General features: G+C 47.4%; 1 protein-coding gene across 2 annotated transcripts in view; it reads right to left on the reverse strand.

The window, feature by feature from the left end:
* STN1 (STN1 subunit of CST complex) overlaps nt 1-17,701 on the reverse strand; it is an 82,029-nt gene that overhangs the window by 18,365 nt on the left and 45,963 nt on the right. For both annotated transcript variants that reach the window (XM_075348530.1, XM_075348531.1), the window contains exons 5-8: nt 11,603-11,767; nt 10,025-10,154; nt 7,532-7,691; nt 7,325-7,438 (exon numbers count right to left, since the gene is read on the reverse strand). In XM_075348530.1, the coding sequence (XP_075204645.1) occupies nt 7,325-7,438; nt 7,532-7,691; nt 10,025-10,154; nt 11,603-11,767 (569 nt within the window). The remainder of the gene's footprint in view (nt 1-7,324; nt 7,439-7,531; nt 7,692-10,024; nt 10,155-11,602; nt 11,768-17,701) is intronic.

Consider the following 17,701-nt stretch of genomic DNA (forward strand, 5'->3'; position numbering starts at 1 on the left):
CTCTAGAATTGCACGCCAGGTTGTTCATCGTACCCGGGGCAGCACACATTGCAGTGTGTGACACCCCGGGAACGATGAACAGATCTTACCTACGTCCTGCGGCTCCCGGCCCACAATGCGGAAGGAAGGAGGTGGGCGGGATGTTTACGTCCGCCCCTCCGCTTCTATTGGCCGGCTGCCGCGTGACGTCGCTGTGACACTGAACGTCCCTCCCACTCCAGGAAGTGGACGTTCGCCGCCCACATCGAGGTCATATGGACAGGTAAGTACGTGTGACGGGAGTTAATCGTTTGTGCGGCACGTTGTGCGGCAAATTGAACGTGCCGCACATACGATGGGGGCGTTGCAAATCGCATACGATATCGTATGCGAAATTGCAACGTGCAAAGCAGGCTTTAAGGAGGGCAGAGAGAACAGTTTAAAGAAATGGAGGAAAGCACATGAAAAGGTGCTAAATATCAGGATAGAAGTTGTGCTGAAATAGCACCCTGGATATATACAGTGCTCACATCCAGACTGTATTACCGGCAGAGACACTCTCACAAAGAAAGAAAAAAATCTGAAGTTTGTACTGAAGTTTGTATCAGACTGCAATCAGCAGATCAGGAGGTCTGAAAATAAACCATAAAGTGAAGCTTGTGGACTGAACTTTTATAAAGTTAAGGCCATGACCATATGTAAAGGCATATTTTCATTCAGTCCTTCCAGCAATGGAAAAGTATTTATTTGCTGTTGAAATTAAAGACCACCTCATTATTTATGACTGCGACATAAAATGCTCATTTTAGAGATCGGGTAGAAATACCACGTGGCCAGATACCACATATAACAGTTTTTTAACGAGACTTCAGAAGTTTGACTGACAAGTGATATTTAAAGAGGACCTGTCCAAACGGTGAAAAGTGGATAGTTTTACATTTTATATTATTCCTGCCGCTCACTGAACTATTCACTTTATAGATTTTTTTTATTTGGGCCTTTGTATTTAGTGTTAATTTTTCTGGTCTTTACAGGAGTGCAGCTACCGGGGGGGCGGGGGCAGAGGGGGTGGTCACCCCGGACCCTGCAATCTCAGGAGCCCTCCTGTACCTACCACTACAGTACACTGGATTGGCTCCCGTCAAGCGCCGATACAGTTAAACGCTGCGGTAGAGCATGAGAGACATGATCTCCCTGCACTGCCGCTCCTCATTCTGTAGACCTGCGACTTAAGGGGGCTTTACACGCTACGACATCGCTAATGCGAACTCGTTGGGGTCACGGAATTGGTGACGCACATCCAGCCGCATTACGAATGCCGTTGCGTGTGACACCTATGAGCGATTTTGCATCGTTGCAAAAACGTGCAAAATCGCTCATCGGTGACATGGGGGGTCCATTCTCAAAAATCGTTACTGCAGCAGTAACAAGGTTGTTCCTCGTTCCTGCGGCAGCACACATCGCTCCGTGTGACACCGCAGGAACGAGGAACCTCTCCTTACCTGCCTTCCGGCCGCAATGCGGAAGGAAGGAGGTGGGCGGGATGTTAAGTCCCGCTCATCTCCGCCCCCTCCGCTTCTATTGGGCGGCGATTCAGTGACACAGCTGTGACGTCGCTGTAACGCTGAACGAACCGCCCCCTTAGAAAGGAGGCGTTTTGCCGGTCACAGCGACGTCGCCGGGCAGGTAAGTAGTGTGACGGGTCTGGGCGATGTTGTGCGGCACGGGCAGCGATTTGCCCGTGTCGCACAACAGATGGGGGCGGGTACCCAAGCTAGCGATATCGGTACCGATATCGCAGCGTGTAAAGCGGCCCTTTAGGCTTGCAGTCTACAGAACAGCAGGCAAAAGCAGGGAGACAGACGGACAAAGTGGGGGGCCGTGGAGCGGCAACATGATGTCATCACGCTAGGACTCTGCATGACTCCGCGTGATGGCATCACTATGTTGGTCTGCCCATGCCTTGGTTCTGTCTGCTGGCCTCCTCAGGATGCATGGGTAGAAGAATACAATTTTTTATTTTTTTGCTTGTCGGGGAAATACTGGGGGCCATATAACAGTGTGGAGGAAATACTAAAGGGTCATCCATACAGTGTGGGGATATACTGGTGGCATATTAGAGTGAGAGGGGGAGCCAGCACGTAGGGGAGCCAGCTCTACACATACCAGGACTATATCAGAACTGACCCTCCCAGTGCCAGACAGCAACCATTGATAAAGGCGGACCAGATCCAAGTATGGTGCTTAATTAGCAATGCCTATGGAAAGGGTGAGGCAACTGAATGTGAACAGCTACCTACAGGAGGAATATATTGCAAACCAAGATCAGGCGTGCATAGCATGGTGGTGACCAGCCACCAGACATTTGTAGCATAACTACAACCAAACAGGGAGAGAGGGGAGCCAGCACGATCTGAAAATGGCATGCATCATATAAAAAGTGCAAATTCACAGATTTATTCCAACTGTACTGTAATGTAAATGAGATTTTTAGCAAATAATTGATCAATTCTGGTGACTGACCATCACCATACCATGCACGCCATTGTTGTATCATGTTGTACCATGCATGTCCATGTTGGTAGCTGTTCACATTCAGTTACCTCACCCCTTTCCACAGGCATTGCTAATTAAGCACCATACTTGGATCTGGTCCGCCTTTATCAATGGTTGCTGTCTGGCACTGGGAGGGTCAGTTCTAATATAGTCCTGGTAGGTGTAGAGCTTGCTCCACACACTGGGACCTGGGCTGGTCTCTATCCATAATTGCCTCTTTTGCAACATGGAAGCGGCTATATACAGGTTACAGGTATGTGTGCTCCATTATGGTTCTGCTTTTAACTTTATCTAGGAGGCCGCATGGCACATGAAATACATAATATACGTTAGGACCCCCCTATTGAGATTTGCCGTGACGTTGGCAGGGGTGGCTCAAAGAATTGATCAATTATTTGCTAAAAATCTCATTTTTTTACTATAGTACAGTTGGAATAAATCTGTGAATTTGCACTTTTTATATGATGCATGCCAATTTCAGATCGTGCTGGCTCCTTTTTTCTTGGCATATTAGAGTGTAGAGTGTGGGGGAAATACAGGGAGCCATCCATACAGTGTGCGGGAAATACAGGGAGCCACATCCATACAGTGTGGGGGAAATACTGGGAGCCACATCCATACAGTGTGGGGGGAAATACTGGGAGCCACATCCATACAGTGTGGGGGAAATACAGGGAGCCATCCATACAGTGTGGGGGAAATACAGGGAGCCATCCATACAGTGTGCGGGAAATACAGGGAGCCACATCCATACAGTGTGGGGGAAATACTGGGGGCCACATCCATACAGTGTGGGGGAAATACAGGGAGCCACATCCATACAGTGTGGGGGAAATACTGGGAGCCACATCCATACAGTGTGGGGGAAATACAGGGAGCCATCCATACAGTGTGGGGGAAATATAGGGAGCCATCCATACAGTGTGGGGGAAATACAGGGAGCCATCCATACAGTGTGGGGGAAATACAGGGAGCCACATCCATACAGTGTGGGGGAAATACAGGGAGCCACATCCATACAGTGTGGGGGAAATACAGGGAGCCATCCATACAGTGTGGGGGAAATACAGGGAGCCATCCATACAGTGTGGGGGAAATACAGGGAGCCATCCATACAGTGTGGGGGAAATACAGGGAGCCACATCCATACAGTGTGGGGGAAATACAGGGAGCCACATCCATACAGTGTGGGGGAAATACTGGGAGCCACATCCATACAGTGTGGGGGAAATACAGGGAGCCATCCATACAGTGTGGGGGAAATACAGGGAGCCATCCATACAGTGTGGGGGAAATACAGGGAGCCATCCATACAGTGTGGGGGAAATACAGGGAGCCATCCATACAGTGTGGGGGAAATACAGGGAGCCACATCCATACAGTGTGGGGGAAATACAGGGAGCCATCCATACAGTGTGGGGGAAATACAGGGAGCCATCCATACAGTGTGGGGGAAATACAGGGAGTCAGCCATACAGTGTGGGGGAAATACAGGGAGCCATCCATACAGTGTGGGGGAAATACAGGGAGCCATCCATACAGTGTGGGGGAAATACAGGGAGCCATCCATACAGTGTGGGGGAAATACAGGGAGTCAGCCATACAGTGTGGGGGAAATACAGGGAGCAATCCATACAGTGTGGGGGAAATACAGGGAGCCATCCATACAGTGTGGGGGAAATACAGGGAACCATCCATACAGTGTGGGGGAAATACAGGGGAGCCATCCATACAGTGTGGGGGAAATACAGGGGAGCCATCCATACAGTGTGGGGGAAATACAGGGAACCATCCATACAGTGTGGGGGAAATACAGGGGAGCCATCCATACAGTGTGGGGGAAATACAGGGAGCCATCCATACAGTGTGGGGGAAATACAGGGAGCCACATCCATACAGTGTGGGGGAAATACAGGGAGCCACATCCATACAGTGTGGGGGAAATACAGGGAGCCATCCATACAGTGTGGGGGAAATACTGGGAGCCATCCATACAGTGTGGGGGAAATACTGGGAGCCACATCCATACAGTGTGGGGGAAATACAGGGAGCCATCCATACAGTGTGGGGGAAATACAGGGAGTCATCCATACAGTGTGGTGGAAATACAGGGAGCCATCCATACAGTGTGGGGGAAATACAGGGAGCCACATCCATACAGTGTGGGGGAAATACAGGGGAGCCATCCATACAGTGTGGGGGAAATACAGGGGAGCCATCCATACAGTGTGGGGGAAATACAGGGAGTCAGCCATACAGTGTGGGGGAAATACAGGGGCCATTCGTGCAGAGTGGGGGAAATACAGGGGAGCCATCCATACAGTGTGGGAGAAATACAGGGGAGCCATCCATACAGTGTGGGGGAAATACAGGGAGCCATCCATACAGTGTGGGGGAAATACAGGGAGCCACATCCATACAGTGTGGGGGAAATACTGGGAGCCACATCCATACAGTGTGGGGGAAATACTGGGAGCCACATCCATACAGTGTGGGGGAAATACAGGGAGCCATCCATACAGTGTGGGGGAAATACAGGGAGTCATCCATACAGTGTGGTGGAAATACAGGGAGCCATCCATACAGTGTGGGGGAAATACAGGGAGCCACATCCATACAGTGTGGGGGAAATACAGGGGAGCCATCCATACAGTGTGGGGGAAATACAGGGGAGCCATCCATACAGTGTGGGGGAAATACAGGGGAGCCATCCATACAGTGTGGGGGAAATACAGGGAGTCAGCCATACAGTGTGGGGGAAATACAGGGGCCATTCGTGCAGAGTGGGGGAAATACAGGGGAGCCATCCATACAGTGTGGGAGAAATACAGGGGAGCCATCCATACAGTGTGGGGGAAATACAGGGAGCCATCCATACAGTGTGGGGGAAATACAGGGAGCCATCCATACAGTGTGGGGGAAATACAGGGGAGCCATCCATACAGTGTGGGGGAAATACAGGGGAGCCATCCATACAGTGTGGGGGAAATACTGTGAGCCATCCATACAGTGTGGGGGAAATACAGGGAGCCATCCATACAGTGTGGGGGAAATACTGGAGGCCATCCATACAGTGTGGGGGAAATACAGGGAGCCATCCATACAGTGTGGGGGAAATACAGGGAGCCACATCCATACAGTGTGGGGAAAATACAGGGAGCCATCCATACAGTGTGGGGGAAATACAGGGAGTCAGCCATACAGTGTGGGGGAAATACAGGGAGCCACATCCATACAGTGTGGGGGAAATACAGGGAGCCATCCATACAGTGTGGGGGAAATACAGGGAGCCATCCATACAGTGTGGGGGAAATACTGTGAGCCATCCATACAGTGTGGGGGAAATACTGTGAGCCATCCATACAGTGTGGGGGAAATACTGTGAGCCATCCATACAGTATGGGGGAAATACAGGGAGCCATCCATACAGTGTGGGGGAAATACTGTGAGCCATCCATACAGTGTGGGGGAAATACTGGAGGCCATCCATACAGTGTGGGGGAAATACAGGGAGCCACATCCATAAGGTGTGGGGGAAATATGGGAGGTCATCCATACAGTGTGGGGGAAATATGGGAGGCCATCCTTACAGTGTGGGGGAAATATGGGAGGCCATCCTTACAGTGTGGGGGAAATATGGGAGGCCATCCTTACAGTGTGGGGGAAATATGGGAGGCCATCCTTACAGTGTGGGGGAAATATGGGAGGCCATCCTTACAGTGTGGGGGAAGACCAAAGAAATCAATTTTGGAACAAATCAAGCCAGATATGTCACTGGAAGCAAGGATCACCAAGCTATGACTTGCCTACTTTGGACATACGAAGAGAGTAATCACTGGAGAAGGACATCCTGGTCAGAAGAATAAAAGAAAGACGGTGAAGAGGAAGACCAGCAACCCCATGGCTTGATATTATCAAGATAATGGCGGAGAAAACCCTGGTGGACCAATCTAGGCTGTACAAGAGCAATGTTCCTACAGAGCGTTCATCCATCAAGTCACCATGGATTCAGATCGAGCCAAAGGCCATTAAATAATAATAATATTATTACTGAATAGGGGAAAAATACTGTGTGAGGGAAATACCGGGGGCCAATATACAAGATGGGGGCCTGGTCGCCATCTATAACTGTACTGTACTCACTTGTATGCTCTTCAGGACTGGTATCTATCACTATATGGTCACTGTATGACGGTAATATATCTGTGTTAATATTACTGATCTTCAGTAACAGCTCAGTCATCTGCTGAGGTTCCCCTATTCCTATATATAGGCTGCCCCACCATAGTTGTACACATGGTTACCTGGTTAGGGGCCCACTTAGATTAGCTACGCCTCTGGGTCTTTACCAAGGCGCCATTACTCATAGAGTAATTATGTAGAGCAGCCCAAAGACACGCCCCAGAGGATCCTTTGGCCATGCCCCCTTAGTAAAGATCATAAAAATTAGCACTAAATGAAAAGGCTAATATCTCTAACCATATGGCAGATTTATTTTTTTTTACAATGCAATTTTATGGGGAGTGAAGGGAATAAAATAAGAGCAAAAGCTGGTCACTTTTGACTTGGTGATGTGGTGATCAATTGAGGTATGGGTTGTGTTAAACAGAATCTTGTCACCAAGGTATGGCTACACTCATCCATCATGAATACCAAGTCCGGTGCGGTTATCCAACAGACGTCAGACCAGTCCTCCACATGTTAAAGCTAATGATGCTCGGTATAAACTGTGTGGTGCGGAGCTAGAGATTGGGCGGCATTGCAGTTCCCCATGAATCCAGTTTCTGACCTGGTACACATCGGTCTTGTGGCCTTTCAGGAACACGATGCCTTTTTCTTGAAGTAGATGGATGGTTTCTTTGAATACATTATGGATTTCTTTAGATGTAACGCTCGAACCCTCCTGATGATAGAGAACAATGTCGATATGACCAACAAATGATACACAATGATATGACCGGCTGCAGTGACAGTCCAGCATGCACCGCTCCCTCACCTCTGTCTCTTGGCCTGGTTTGGTGGCAGAGGACAGTAAGGATGGCACACTTTCCAATTCGCGCTGGTAAAAATTAGAAACTTGATTTTCATCCAGAAACACGTTTATTTTTTCACTCAGCTGTAAAATGAGACCAGAATGTGACAGCGCATCCTCGTGTCTTGTATAGAAACAGAAGACAAGAAAAGGGAGAGGTTAATCTTTTTTTAACTTTGAAGCCACCAGGAGATCATCACATCAAGGGATTACAATAACCCATCACCTGGCGATCATCACATCTAGAGATCATCATCACACATCACCTGGCGATCATCACATCTAGAGATCATCATCACACATCACCTGGCGATCATCACATCTAGAGATCATCATCACACATCACCTGGCGATCATCACATCTAGAGATCATCATCACACATCACCTGGCGATCATCACATCTAGAGATCATCATCACACATCACCTGGCGATCATCACATCTAGAGATCATCACACATCACCTGGAGATCATCACATCTAGAGATCATCACACATCACCTGGAGATCATCACATCTAGAGATTATCACACATCACCTGGCGATCATCACATCTAGAGATTATCACACATCACCTGGCGATCATCACATCTAGAGATCATCACACATCACCTGGCGATCATCACATCTAGAGATTATCACACATCACCTGGCGATCATCACATCTAGAGATTATCACACATCACCTGATGATCATCACATCTAGAGATCATCACACATCACCTGGCGATCATCACATCTAGAGATCATCACACATCACCTGGCGATCATCACATCTAGAGATCATCACACATCACCTGATGATCATCACATCTAGAGATTATCACACATCACCTGGCGATCATCACATCTAGAGATCATCACACATCACCTGGCGATCATCACATCTAGAGATTATCACACATCACCTGGCGATCATCACATCTAGAGATCATCACACATCACCTGATGATCATCACATCTAGAGATTATCACACATCACCTGATGATCATCACACATCACCTGGCAATCATCACATCTAGAGATTATCACACATCACCTGGCAATCATCACATCTAGAGATTATCACACATCACCTGATGATCATCACATCTAGAGATCATCACACATCACTTGGCGATCATCACATCTAGAGATCATCACACATCACCTGGCGATCATCACATCTAGAGATTATCACACATCACCTGGCGATCATCACATCTAGAGATTATCACACATCACCTGGCGATCATCACATCTAGAGATTATCACACATCACCTGGCGATCATCACATCTAGAGATCATCACACATCACCTGATGATCATCACATCTAGAGATTATCACACATCACCTGATGATCATCACACATCACCTGGCAATCATCACATCTAGAGATTATCACACATCACCTGGCAATCATCACATCTAGAGATTATCACACATCACCTGATGATCATCACATCTAGAGATCATCACACATCACTTGGCGATCATCACATCTAGAGATCATCACACATCACCTGGCGATCATCACATCTAGAGATCATCACACATCACCTGGCGATCATCACATCTAGAGATTATCACACATCACCTGGCGATCATCACATCTAGAGATCATCACACGTCACATGGCGCTCATTACATCTAGAGATCATCACACGTCACATGGCGATCATCACATCTAGAGATCATCATACATCACTTGATGATCATCCTATCTAGTGATCTAGTGATCATCACACATCACCTGGAGATCATTCCATATACAGATCAATACACATCACCTGGCGATCATGACAGCTAGAGATCATCACACACCAATCTGGCGATCCTAAAATATAGCGATCATCACATGTAGTGATCATCACATCTAGAGGTCATCACACATCACCTGACGATCATCCTAACTAGTGATCAACATGATCATCACACATCACCTGGAGATCATTCCATCTAGAGATCAATACACATCACCTGGCAATCATTCCATCTAGAGATCATCACACATCATCTGGCGATCATCACATGTAGTGATCATCCAATCTAGAGATCATCACATATCACCTGGTGATCATCCAGGGTCGGACTGGACCCCCGGAGGACCGGAGGATCCTCCATTAGGTACTGGCACAGCAAAGCTATGCCTCTTGTGTGTTAGTGATGTGTTCACTGCTCTCCTTGGTTGACTAATACAGGGAACAACGATGATAAGAAGCCATCAAGACGGAACAGTATTCTGTTCCTTACCAATAGTGAGCGGCATCTGCAGCAGACGATCATGTCAGTGACAGTAACACTGAGGGGAGTAGTGACGTTCTGCGTGCCGCTCCTCTCAGTGTTAGATGACCTCGGAGAGTAGGGCACGCGTCACTCCTAACATGATCCTCAGCTGCAGATGCCGCTCACTATTGGACGCGGCCGACAGGACTCGTTTGGAAGGTGTAATCCTACTTAGAGGTCAGAGACTTACGAGTGTCCATGTGACGGATCCGTCAGGTGATCGGGGACAATAAAGGGCTTATCATAGACCGTCCTGTACAGGTGCGGGACGTCCAGCATCCGGCTGATCTGCACATCCAGAGCGGGGTCATCCACTTTATCTATAATAATAAAGGGATTTATTATGAAGCAGTTTTCTTGCCTCATTTACCAGTAATTGTTTTCCTCATTGTTAATTTTGTTGATTAGACTTTATAAAGTTTCTATCTGGGTGATCGTGTGATGGGCAACTTGTGGAATTTAAAAACACCAGACAATCTGAAAACAGCAGAAGCTGCAGTGTAAAGCATGATGGAGAGACCGTATCTGTCATTTTATATAGTGACATTTCTCCAAAATTAGTAGCAGCCTGGATGATAAATGTTGTCGTCTGTGTCAGTAATCGCCGCAGGTTTCTCTGTCCCACCCTCTAAGTGCAGTCACAAAAAGGGAAAAGTAATTTTCCTGCATACACAAATGGGACCCTTGTAAAATATTAGCTATGGGGAGAATGGAAAAAAAACCCTAAAATTCTCACTTGTCCAATTCTACTTTTACACCCGGAACAGGCAGTTGGATCACTGCTCAGCCCCTCAGGATGAAGAAAAAAAAGAAAAGCTGGAGCCCCAGATTTTTGCCAGGTGCTCTGGAGTTTAAGGTATATAGTTGAAAATGGCACTTGTTGGGATTTTATAACGGGGCTATAGAGCTTAATACCGGCCTTGCAACCCACGCTGTGTCACTGCTTACTTCATTGTCACCAGAGGAGATTAAAGGGAATCTGTCAGCAGGTTTTTTCCTATGAAGTAGGAACAAAGACCCTGATTCCAGCAATTTATCACTTAGTTTACTGGGTGCAGCAGTTATGCTAGAATAACAAATTTTTATGCTGTGGATCTAGCAGAGCTCAGTTGTTAACCCTGCCACATCACAGCTTTCTGTGTACTTTGTATACTGAGAGAGCTGCAAACCAGTGCTGAGAACAAGGCTAGACCAGAAAGCGGGAGACATCTAGTCCTCTAATGATAATCTCCTGCTGATAAAACACTGATTATATTGAAACAAAAACAAAAACAGCCTATTAAGTGACACATCATTGGAATCAGGGTCTCTTCCACTACATCATGGTGCTCTCAGATTACATATTGACAGATTCCCTTTAAGCAGTGGTTACAACTAAATACTAAAATCTAAAGCCCCTGTGCATATTACAGCAAAGATGGCTGAACCTGCTGATTTCAGTGGGACTGTACGACTATCCTCTGTGCCTTCCTAAACTTTGTGACAGATGATGTTGGGAAAGAGAAGGACAGGACCTGGTGAACTTCGTTGAGATCGCTTGTTTAGTCTCCTCTCCTCATAAATTCATGCTCAGCCAGACGTACATGTGTATGAGGTTCGGAGGACATAGCTGTGTGACCACCATTAGTTGTCGGTATCTAGCAATCCAGACAGTAGATGAGAGGATTCATTAGGGAATGTGATGCTTCTCCGGTTTCCCGTTATCCTAGTCTCCTGCCCGTCTATACCGGTATGATATATTTTCTTCTACAAATAGGACTTTACTTACAGAACGTCGAGGCGACGACCTCTCTCTGGTTTCTGAAGATCTTGATAGAACCCCGGACTCTGATCACGTCTCCAATCTCCATCTTGGCTTTTCTCCTTTCCTCTCTGTACAGATCTTGTATTAATCCATCCAGATCCTTGGCTTCGGATGTACTTTTCTTTTCCTCTAAAAACCAATGGACGGGATAAAGGATCAGTGGTAAGTAGTCTCCTCAACGTAAGTAGTCTCCTCCTGGAGCTTTTGTGTTGGTTGTTGCATTTACCCCCAGACATTTACACGGATAGGCCTATCTTGCCCAACGATAGACAAGACACTGTTGTATCCTACTATGATCCCGTCCCACCATGTTATGTTGTTTTATATCAGAGCTATGTCCACGCTGAGCATTACAGGGATCTGCAGATTTTCTCAATTAAATTGATAATAATACTGATTTCCAAGGGTCTGAGACTTTAGCAATGTCCTGGTGTCATTCTAGGTCTATGAGATAGGACCTAAATGAGTTATTCCCATCTCCAAGATCCTATCCCAATATCCCGTAGGTCTAATAATAATAATAATAATAATAATAATAATAATAATAATAATAATAATATTAGCAAACACCTCCAACTAGAAATATAGTATAGTTCTCCTGATATAGCTATGTCTTACCTCATGTGCAGGGTATTGTAGAACCTTAGGTATCCATGGTTACGACCACTAGCAACTAACTGTCACTATATGCGTGGTCATAACCATGGATATGTGGCGCCCCTGAGGCTTCCGTCGCCACAGGAACATTGCACCCCAGTAGGAGGTGTAATGTCCCATCCTGGGTAAGGAAAGGGGTACATGCCAGTTCACAGGTAAAACTGCACTACACCCATTGCTAGGCACACACTGGGACCAGGGACAGTGGCAGCTACCCCCCATGCTGCATGCTGGGAGGGGTCGTAAGACCCATCCCTGCTCCCATAGGGTGGTAGCTTAGCAACTGGGGAGGTGGGAGGAGCCACCCGAGAGCAGACAGAGTAAGGAAGGTCAGGTTTAGTTTCAGTTTACCTCAGAGAGTGAGAGAGTGAGGAGCCAGCATGTAGCTGAGAAAGAGAAAGGAGCTCTGTGAGTTCAGAGTGTCCGCAACAGAGAAAGAAAGCAACAGAGAAGGAGAGAAACAGAGAGTAGAAGAAGAGCTCTAGTCAGGCAGGAGCTAAAGAAAGAAGAAAGTGACGCTTCCTGGTGAAGACCCTGGGACTCGGAGGGTCCAGGTGACACCAAGCAGGGAACGAAGGGATTCCAGGGCCACAGATAGCTTCAGAGCTGGTGGCCAGTGAAGTCAGCTGAGAAAGGACACAATTAGAGGGGTGCACTGGCATCAACCCCCAGATCTACCCGGGATCGGCGGAGGTCCCTGACGGTGGTCCCAGCAGTCCAAAGGCTCCTGCAGGCCTTGACAAGAACTGTGAGTAAAGACCTTGAAACTGCACCCCTGGTGTTGCCTCAGTTATTTCTCTGCAGAGACACTAATAAGCACCAACAGTGTCCCCGGGGCACCGCTCCACCTGTGGGGAGCAGTACCATCATTGCTGCCATTCCATCACCCCGGAGGCCTCATACAGCAGCGGCGGCTTTATAGCCGCATACCACAGGTGGCGTCACGACAAATATACACTTTAATTACCCCTACGTCACCAGCCATATTAATTGACACCCACCAGGGCCACGGAGCCGGGCCCCGCCACCACTAACGACCCCCGGACTAGTCCGGCCCGGCACCGGGTGTCCCATAGCCCTGGGGTGGGCGAGTCAGATACCTAAGGTCCTGCAATGCCCTGCACATTAGGTAAGAGACATAGTGAATCAGAAGGACTATACTACATTTGTAACTGGAGGTATTTGTTAATAATAATAATAATAATAATAATAATAATAACAACAAATACCTCCAGTTACAAATGTAGTATAGTCCTCCTGATTCACTATGTCGCTTACCTCATGTGCAGGGTATCCATGGTTACAACCACGCATTTAGTGACAGTTAGTTGCTAGTGGTCATAACCATGGATACCTAAGGTCCTGCAATGCCCTGAACATGAGGTAAGTGACATAGCTAATCAGAAGAACTATATTACATTTCTAATTGGACGTATTTGCTAATATTATTATTATTATTATTATACCTACTACATATTGGGCTAGGATCTTGGAGATGGGAATACCCCTTTAATGCAATGCTTCAGTCTCATACAACTTGCAACTGCTAATGCCACATGTCAAAGTCAGCCCCAAAGTACTTTGTGTAGATATGGAGGATGAGGATAGATTCTGGCTGATGAAACAGAAGTATTATTGCATTGGGCCCTATAATATGGGAATCTACTACAGTCTAGAAAAGATTATAGCTTGGGCACTATAAAAGGGGCCCTTGGCTAGCTGCATCGGGACCTAAAGCTACCCGTATACGAGATACTGCACTGCTAAATGACAGCGATCTATCCAGACCCCGCATATATGAGCGCTTGGTTAATGAGGAGAAAGTCAAAAGCCACCTCAGTCAAAGCCCAAAGTCGCCTTGCGAAGGTTATGGAGGAACCCAGGAGATTTGCCAAATCATTGAGTAAGCTGGGTCTTACCATTATTTTGAGCCTCTTGGACAGCCTGGGAAAGTTTGCAAGTATTACTATGGTTGAAGTTAGGAAATTGAGAACAATCAGCCATTTTTGAGGTTACGGAGATTTGGTGACATAAGGGCACAGACTCTCCGTGGCCAGTTACTCTTCTGTGCCTGTTTGGATTAGTACAGAAAGAGAAGGCACGAAGGGTGAAATGCCTGACATACCCCACGGAGGGCAGAAAATGAAATCCTCTCTGATTTTTTTTTTTTTTTTACTTATTTCAATAAAAACAGGAGATGTTCTGCTTTAAAATGAAAAAATATAGGGTTTTAGTATAAAAAAAAAAAATAAAATTTGTAAATTAAAAACAAAATTATCATAGCTATAAGGATGAAAATCATATAATCAGTTAAAGTGAAACAGAAGTCATTATGGTTGAAACCCTCACTCTTTTGGGGGGTCCTGGGAACTATGGAGATTTTTCTGATCTTGGAGAGTGAAATAAATGGCCAAAAAAATAATATTATATTGTAAGAAAGTGTTACTGACAGCAGATTATCATATCATCCATCCCTGTCTCCCACACACAGAGGAGCAGGCTCTAAGAATCAGGAACATATGTAGTGTAGTCAGACATCACTATTTATACTGAGTGCTGCCAGCAGAGGGCGGCATCGTTCTGTACAGAATATGAAGGCGCCCAGAGATTAGCGCTGGTTCCTTAAATTTGGAGACCTACAGTCCTGCAGTTGTAGTTTAAAATTAACCTGTCAAGTGCAGTATGCACCCAGTACAACGAGCAGTTCTGGGTGCATATTGCTACTCCCGGCCTAACCGTCCCTGTGTACACTAGCATAGATAAAGAGATCTTTAGAAAAAGTACTATGATATGCTAATGAGCGCAGGGACTAGTTGCAAGAGCGTTATTTCAACCAACTAGTCCACCCAATTAGCATGTTAGCACGCCCACAGGGGTGTACTAATATGCTATTCAATGCCCAGCCTCATCAACAGTAACGTGTGTACCTGTCTATTGTTACCAGCTCGGAACGCCGGGTTTAGGGTCAGTGCGCATGATCAGAAGTCTCGGCACTTCCGGTCATGCGCACTATGAAGCTGGGTGTACGCAGAGAGGTGTAGCATGTATGACAGGCACTGCCGGGATTTTTAATCATGCACACGGACCCTAAACCCGGCATCTGAGATAGTGACAATGGACAAATGTACGTGCGTCACTGCTGATGATGCTCGGCAATGGGCATTGAATAGCATTTAGCACTTCACTATGGTCGTGCTAACATGCTAAGAGGGCGGAATGAGTGCAGGAACTAAGGCCCTTGTGACTAGTCCCTGAGCTCATTAGCATATCATAAAGAATCTTTAGAAATACTTTTTCTAAAGATATCTTTATCTATGCTACTAGATACAGGGACAGTTAGGCAGGGATTAGCAATATACATGTCGCGGGCGGGGAGGGCGCTGCGCTCGCCAATGCTCGGGTCCGGCGCTGCTGCTGCTCGGTGGCTCGAGCGGTGGGCCGGATCCGGGGACTCGAGCAGCGCTCCTCGCCCGTGAGTGAAAGGGGTGGTTTGGTTTAGGGATTTGAGTTCGTGACGCCACCCACGAGTTGTGGTGAAGTTGGGCACCACCGCTGCTGGCGACGGGGATCCCGGGAGCGATGGTAGGGAGCAGCTGGGATGTTGTTTTCCCCCTCCGTGGGTAGGGGTTGGTGGTTTCCGGGGCCCGGTGAGGTGACGGGGAGGCAGGGTCGGCAAGGTGCAGGGTCGCAGGGACTGCGCAGCGCGGTGCCGGATAGCACAGTTGTACTCACTCAGCCACAAATGGATGCAAAGTCTCTGGTAAAACAAACGGCTGGATGGACGGGTCCCGCAGCCGGCTGCTGAAGCTTCTCCCGGACGGTTGGTGGTGGCTGCCTTTCCCTGCACCTGTGTGTATGTTCGGTCCCGATGGATTCCCACCGGAAACCCGCTCCCCAGCGTGGATATGTGCCGGAGGAGCCCTTTTGCCCGCAGGCTCTGGCCCTTGGGATCCTAGCTTTTGGCGGTAGCTGTATTCCCTTCTGCTAGTTGGACGGTTGCCTTCTATCGGGTCTTGGCTGTTAGGAAACCCCTGGGGTTCCAGTCACTAACAGATTTGACCTGTTTAACCGCAACTCCAAGCCTGGTCGGGGTGCGCAGGCCCTGCCTGTGTGTGCTGGCTTCACTTCGCTCCCCGGTTCGGTACCGGCGGGCCACCGCCCGACCCCGGTCCTACGGTTCCGCGTCGATCTGCCTCTCCTGCAGACGGCCACCACCGTCTGCCAACCTTGCTGGACGTGCCCGGCTCCAACCCGGACACCTGCAGTAGCTCTGCACACTTTCACTTCCTGAACTGATCTGCAGACACAACTGCACTCGAGCTCTGCCCGAGCTTGACTCCTAACTAACTAACTGCTTTTTCCTGCCTCTAGGACTGTGAACTCCTCAGTGGGTGGGGCCAACCGCCTGGCTCCACCCCACCTGGTGTGGACATCAGCCCCTGGAGGGAGGCAACAAGGATTTGTGTCTGGCTGATGTGCCTATCTCGGGGTGGGGTGTGTTGTGTTGTAGTCCCTGTGACGACCTGGCTAGTCCAGGGCGCCACATACACCCAGAACTGCTTGTGGCTCTGGGTGCATACTGCACCTGACAGGTTCCCTTTAATGCACTATTTATCTAACCAGTGTATAGGATTCTCCAGGCACTGGCTCAAAGTGTGCACGACATTTGGGACAGCATGAACTCTCTGTATTCCCGGGGCATTGTACTTGCTGAACACGTTTTGGCACCATATGGGCTGTACATGGCACCCTAGGCTCCATTTGGCATGAAACAGAACAAATGTGGCCGTATTTGATTAGCATATGATGTACTCAGTCCCTGTAACCGGTCAGATGCAACTATATGTATAGTCAGAGCACTCTATGCAGTCAATATGTACTGGATACACTTTGGGCAATGTATATACTGTGTACAATAAAAGAGGGGGAGCCAGCACTGCTTGAGAATGGCATGCAACAAATAAAAGTGTAAATTCACATATTATTCCAACTGCACTATAATTTTCGGATATGTTACAGATATATGTGTTGCTTCAATATGGTTCTGCTTTTAATGTAATTAGGAGGCCGCATGAGATATGCCGTGACGTGGCAGGGGTGGCTCAAAGAATTGATCAATTATTTGCTAAAAATGTCGTTTTGCATTATAGTACAGTTGGAATAATATGTGTATTTACACTTTTATTTGTTGCATGCCATTCTCAGATGTGCTGGCTCTCCCTCTTTTATATATATACTGTGTACTATACTGGACTATTTAACTAGGGACTCAATTGTAGTTTATACTGTACATATACATTTTAGGACTGTGTCACAGCGGTGTCTCCTCAAAAGGTAGAAGCATTATTTAGGATAAGGGAGAATTAGTTATAATCCATGTATATAATCCATATTGTCCAAAGGAAG

The sequence above is a fragment of the Anomaloglossus baeobatrachus genome, chromosome 5, assembly GCF_048569485.1.
Source record: "Anomaloglossus baeobatrachus isolate aAnoBae1 chromosome 5, aAnoBae1.hap1, whole genome shotgun sequence".
NCBI lineage: Eukaryota > Metazoa > Chordata > Amphibia > Anura > Aromobatidae > Anomaloglossus > Anomaloglossus baeobatrachus.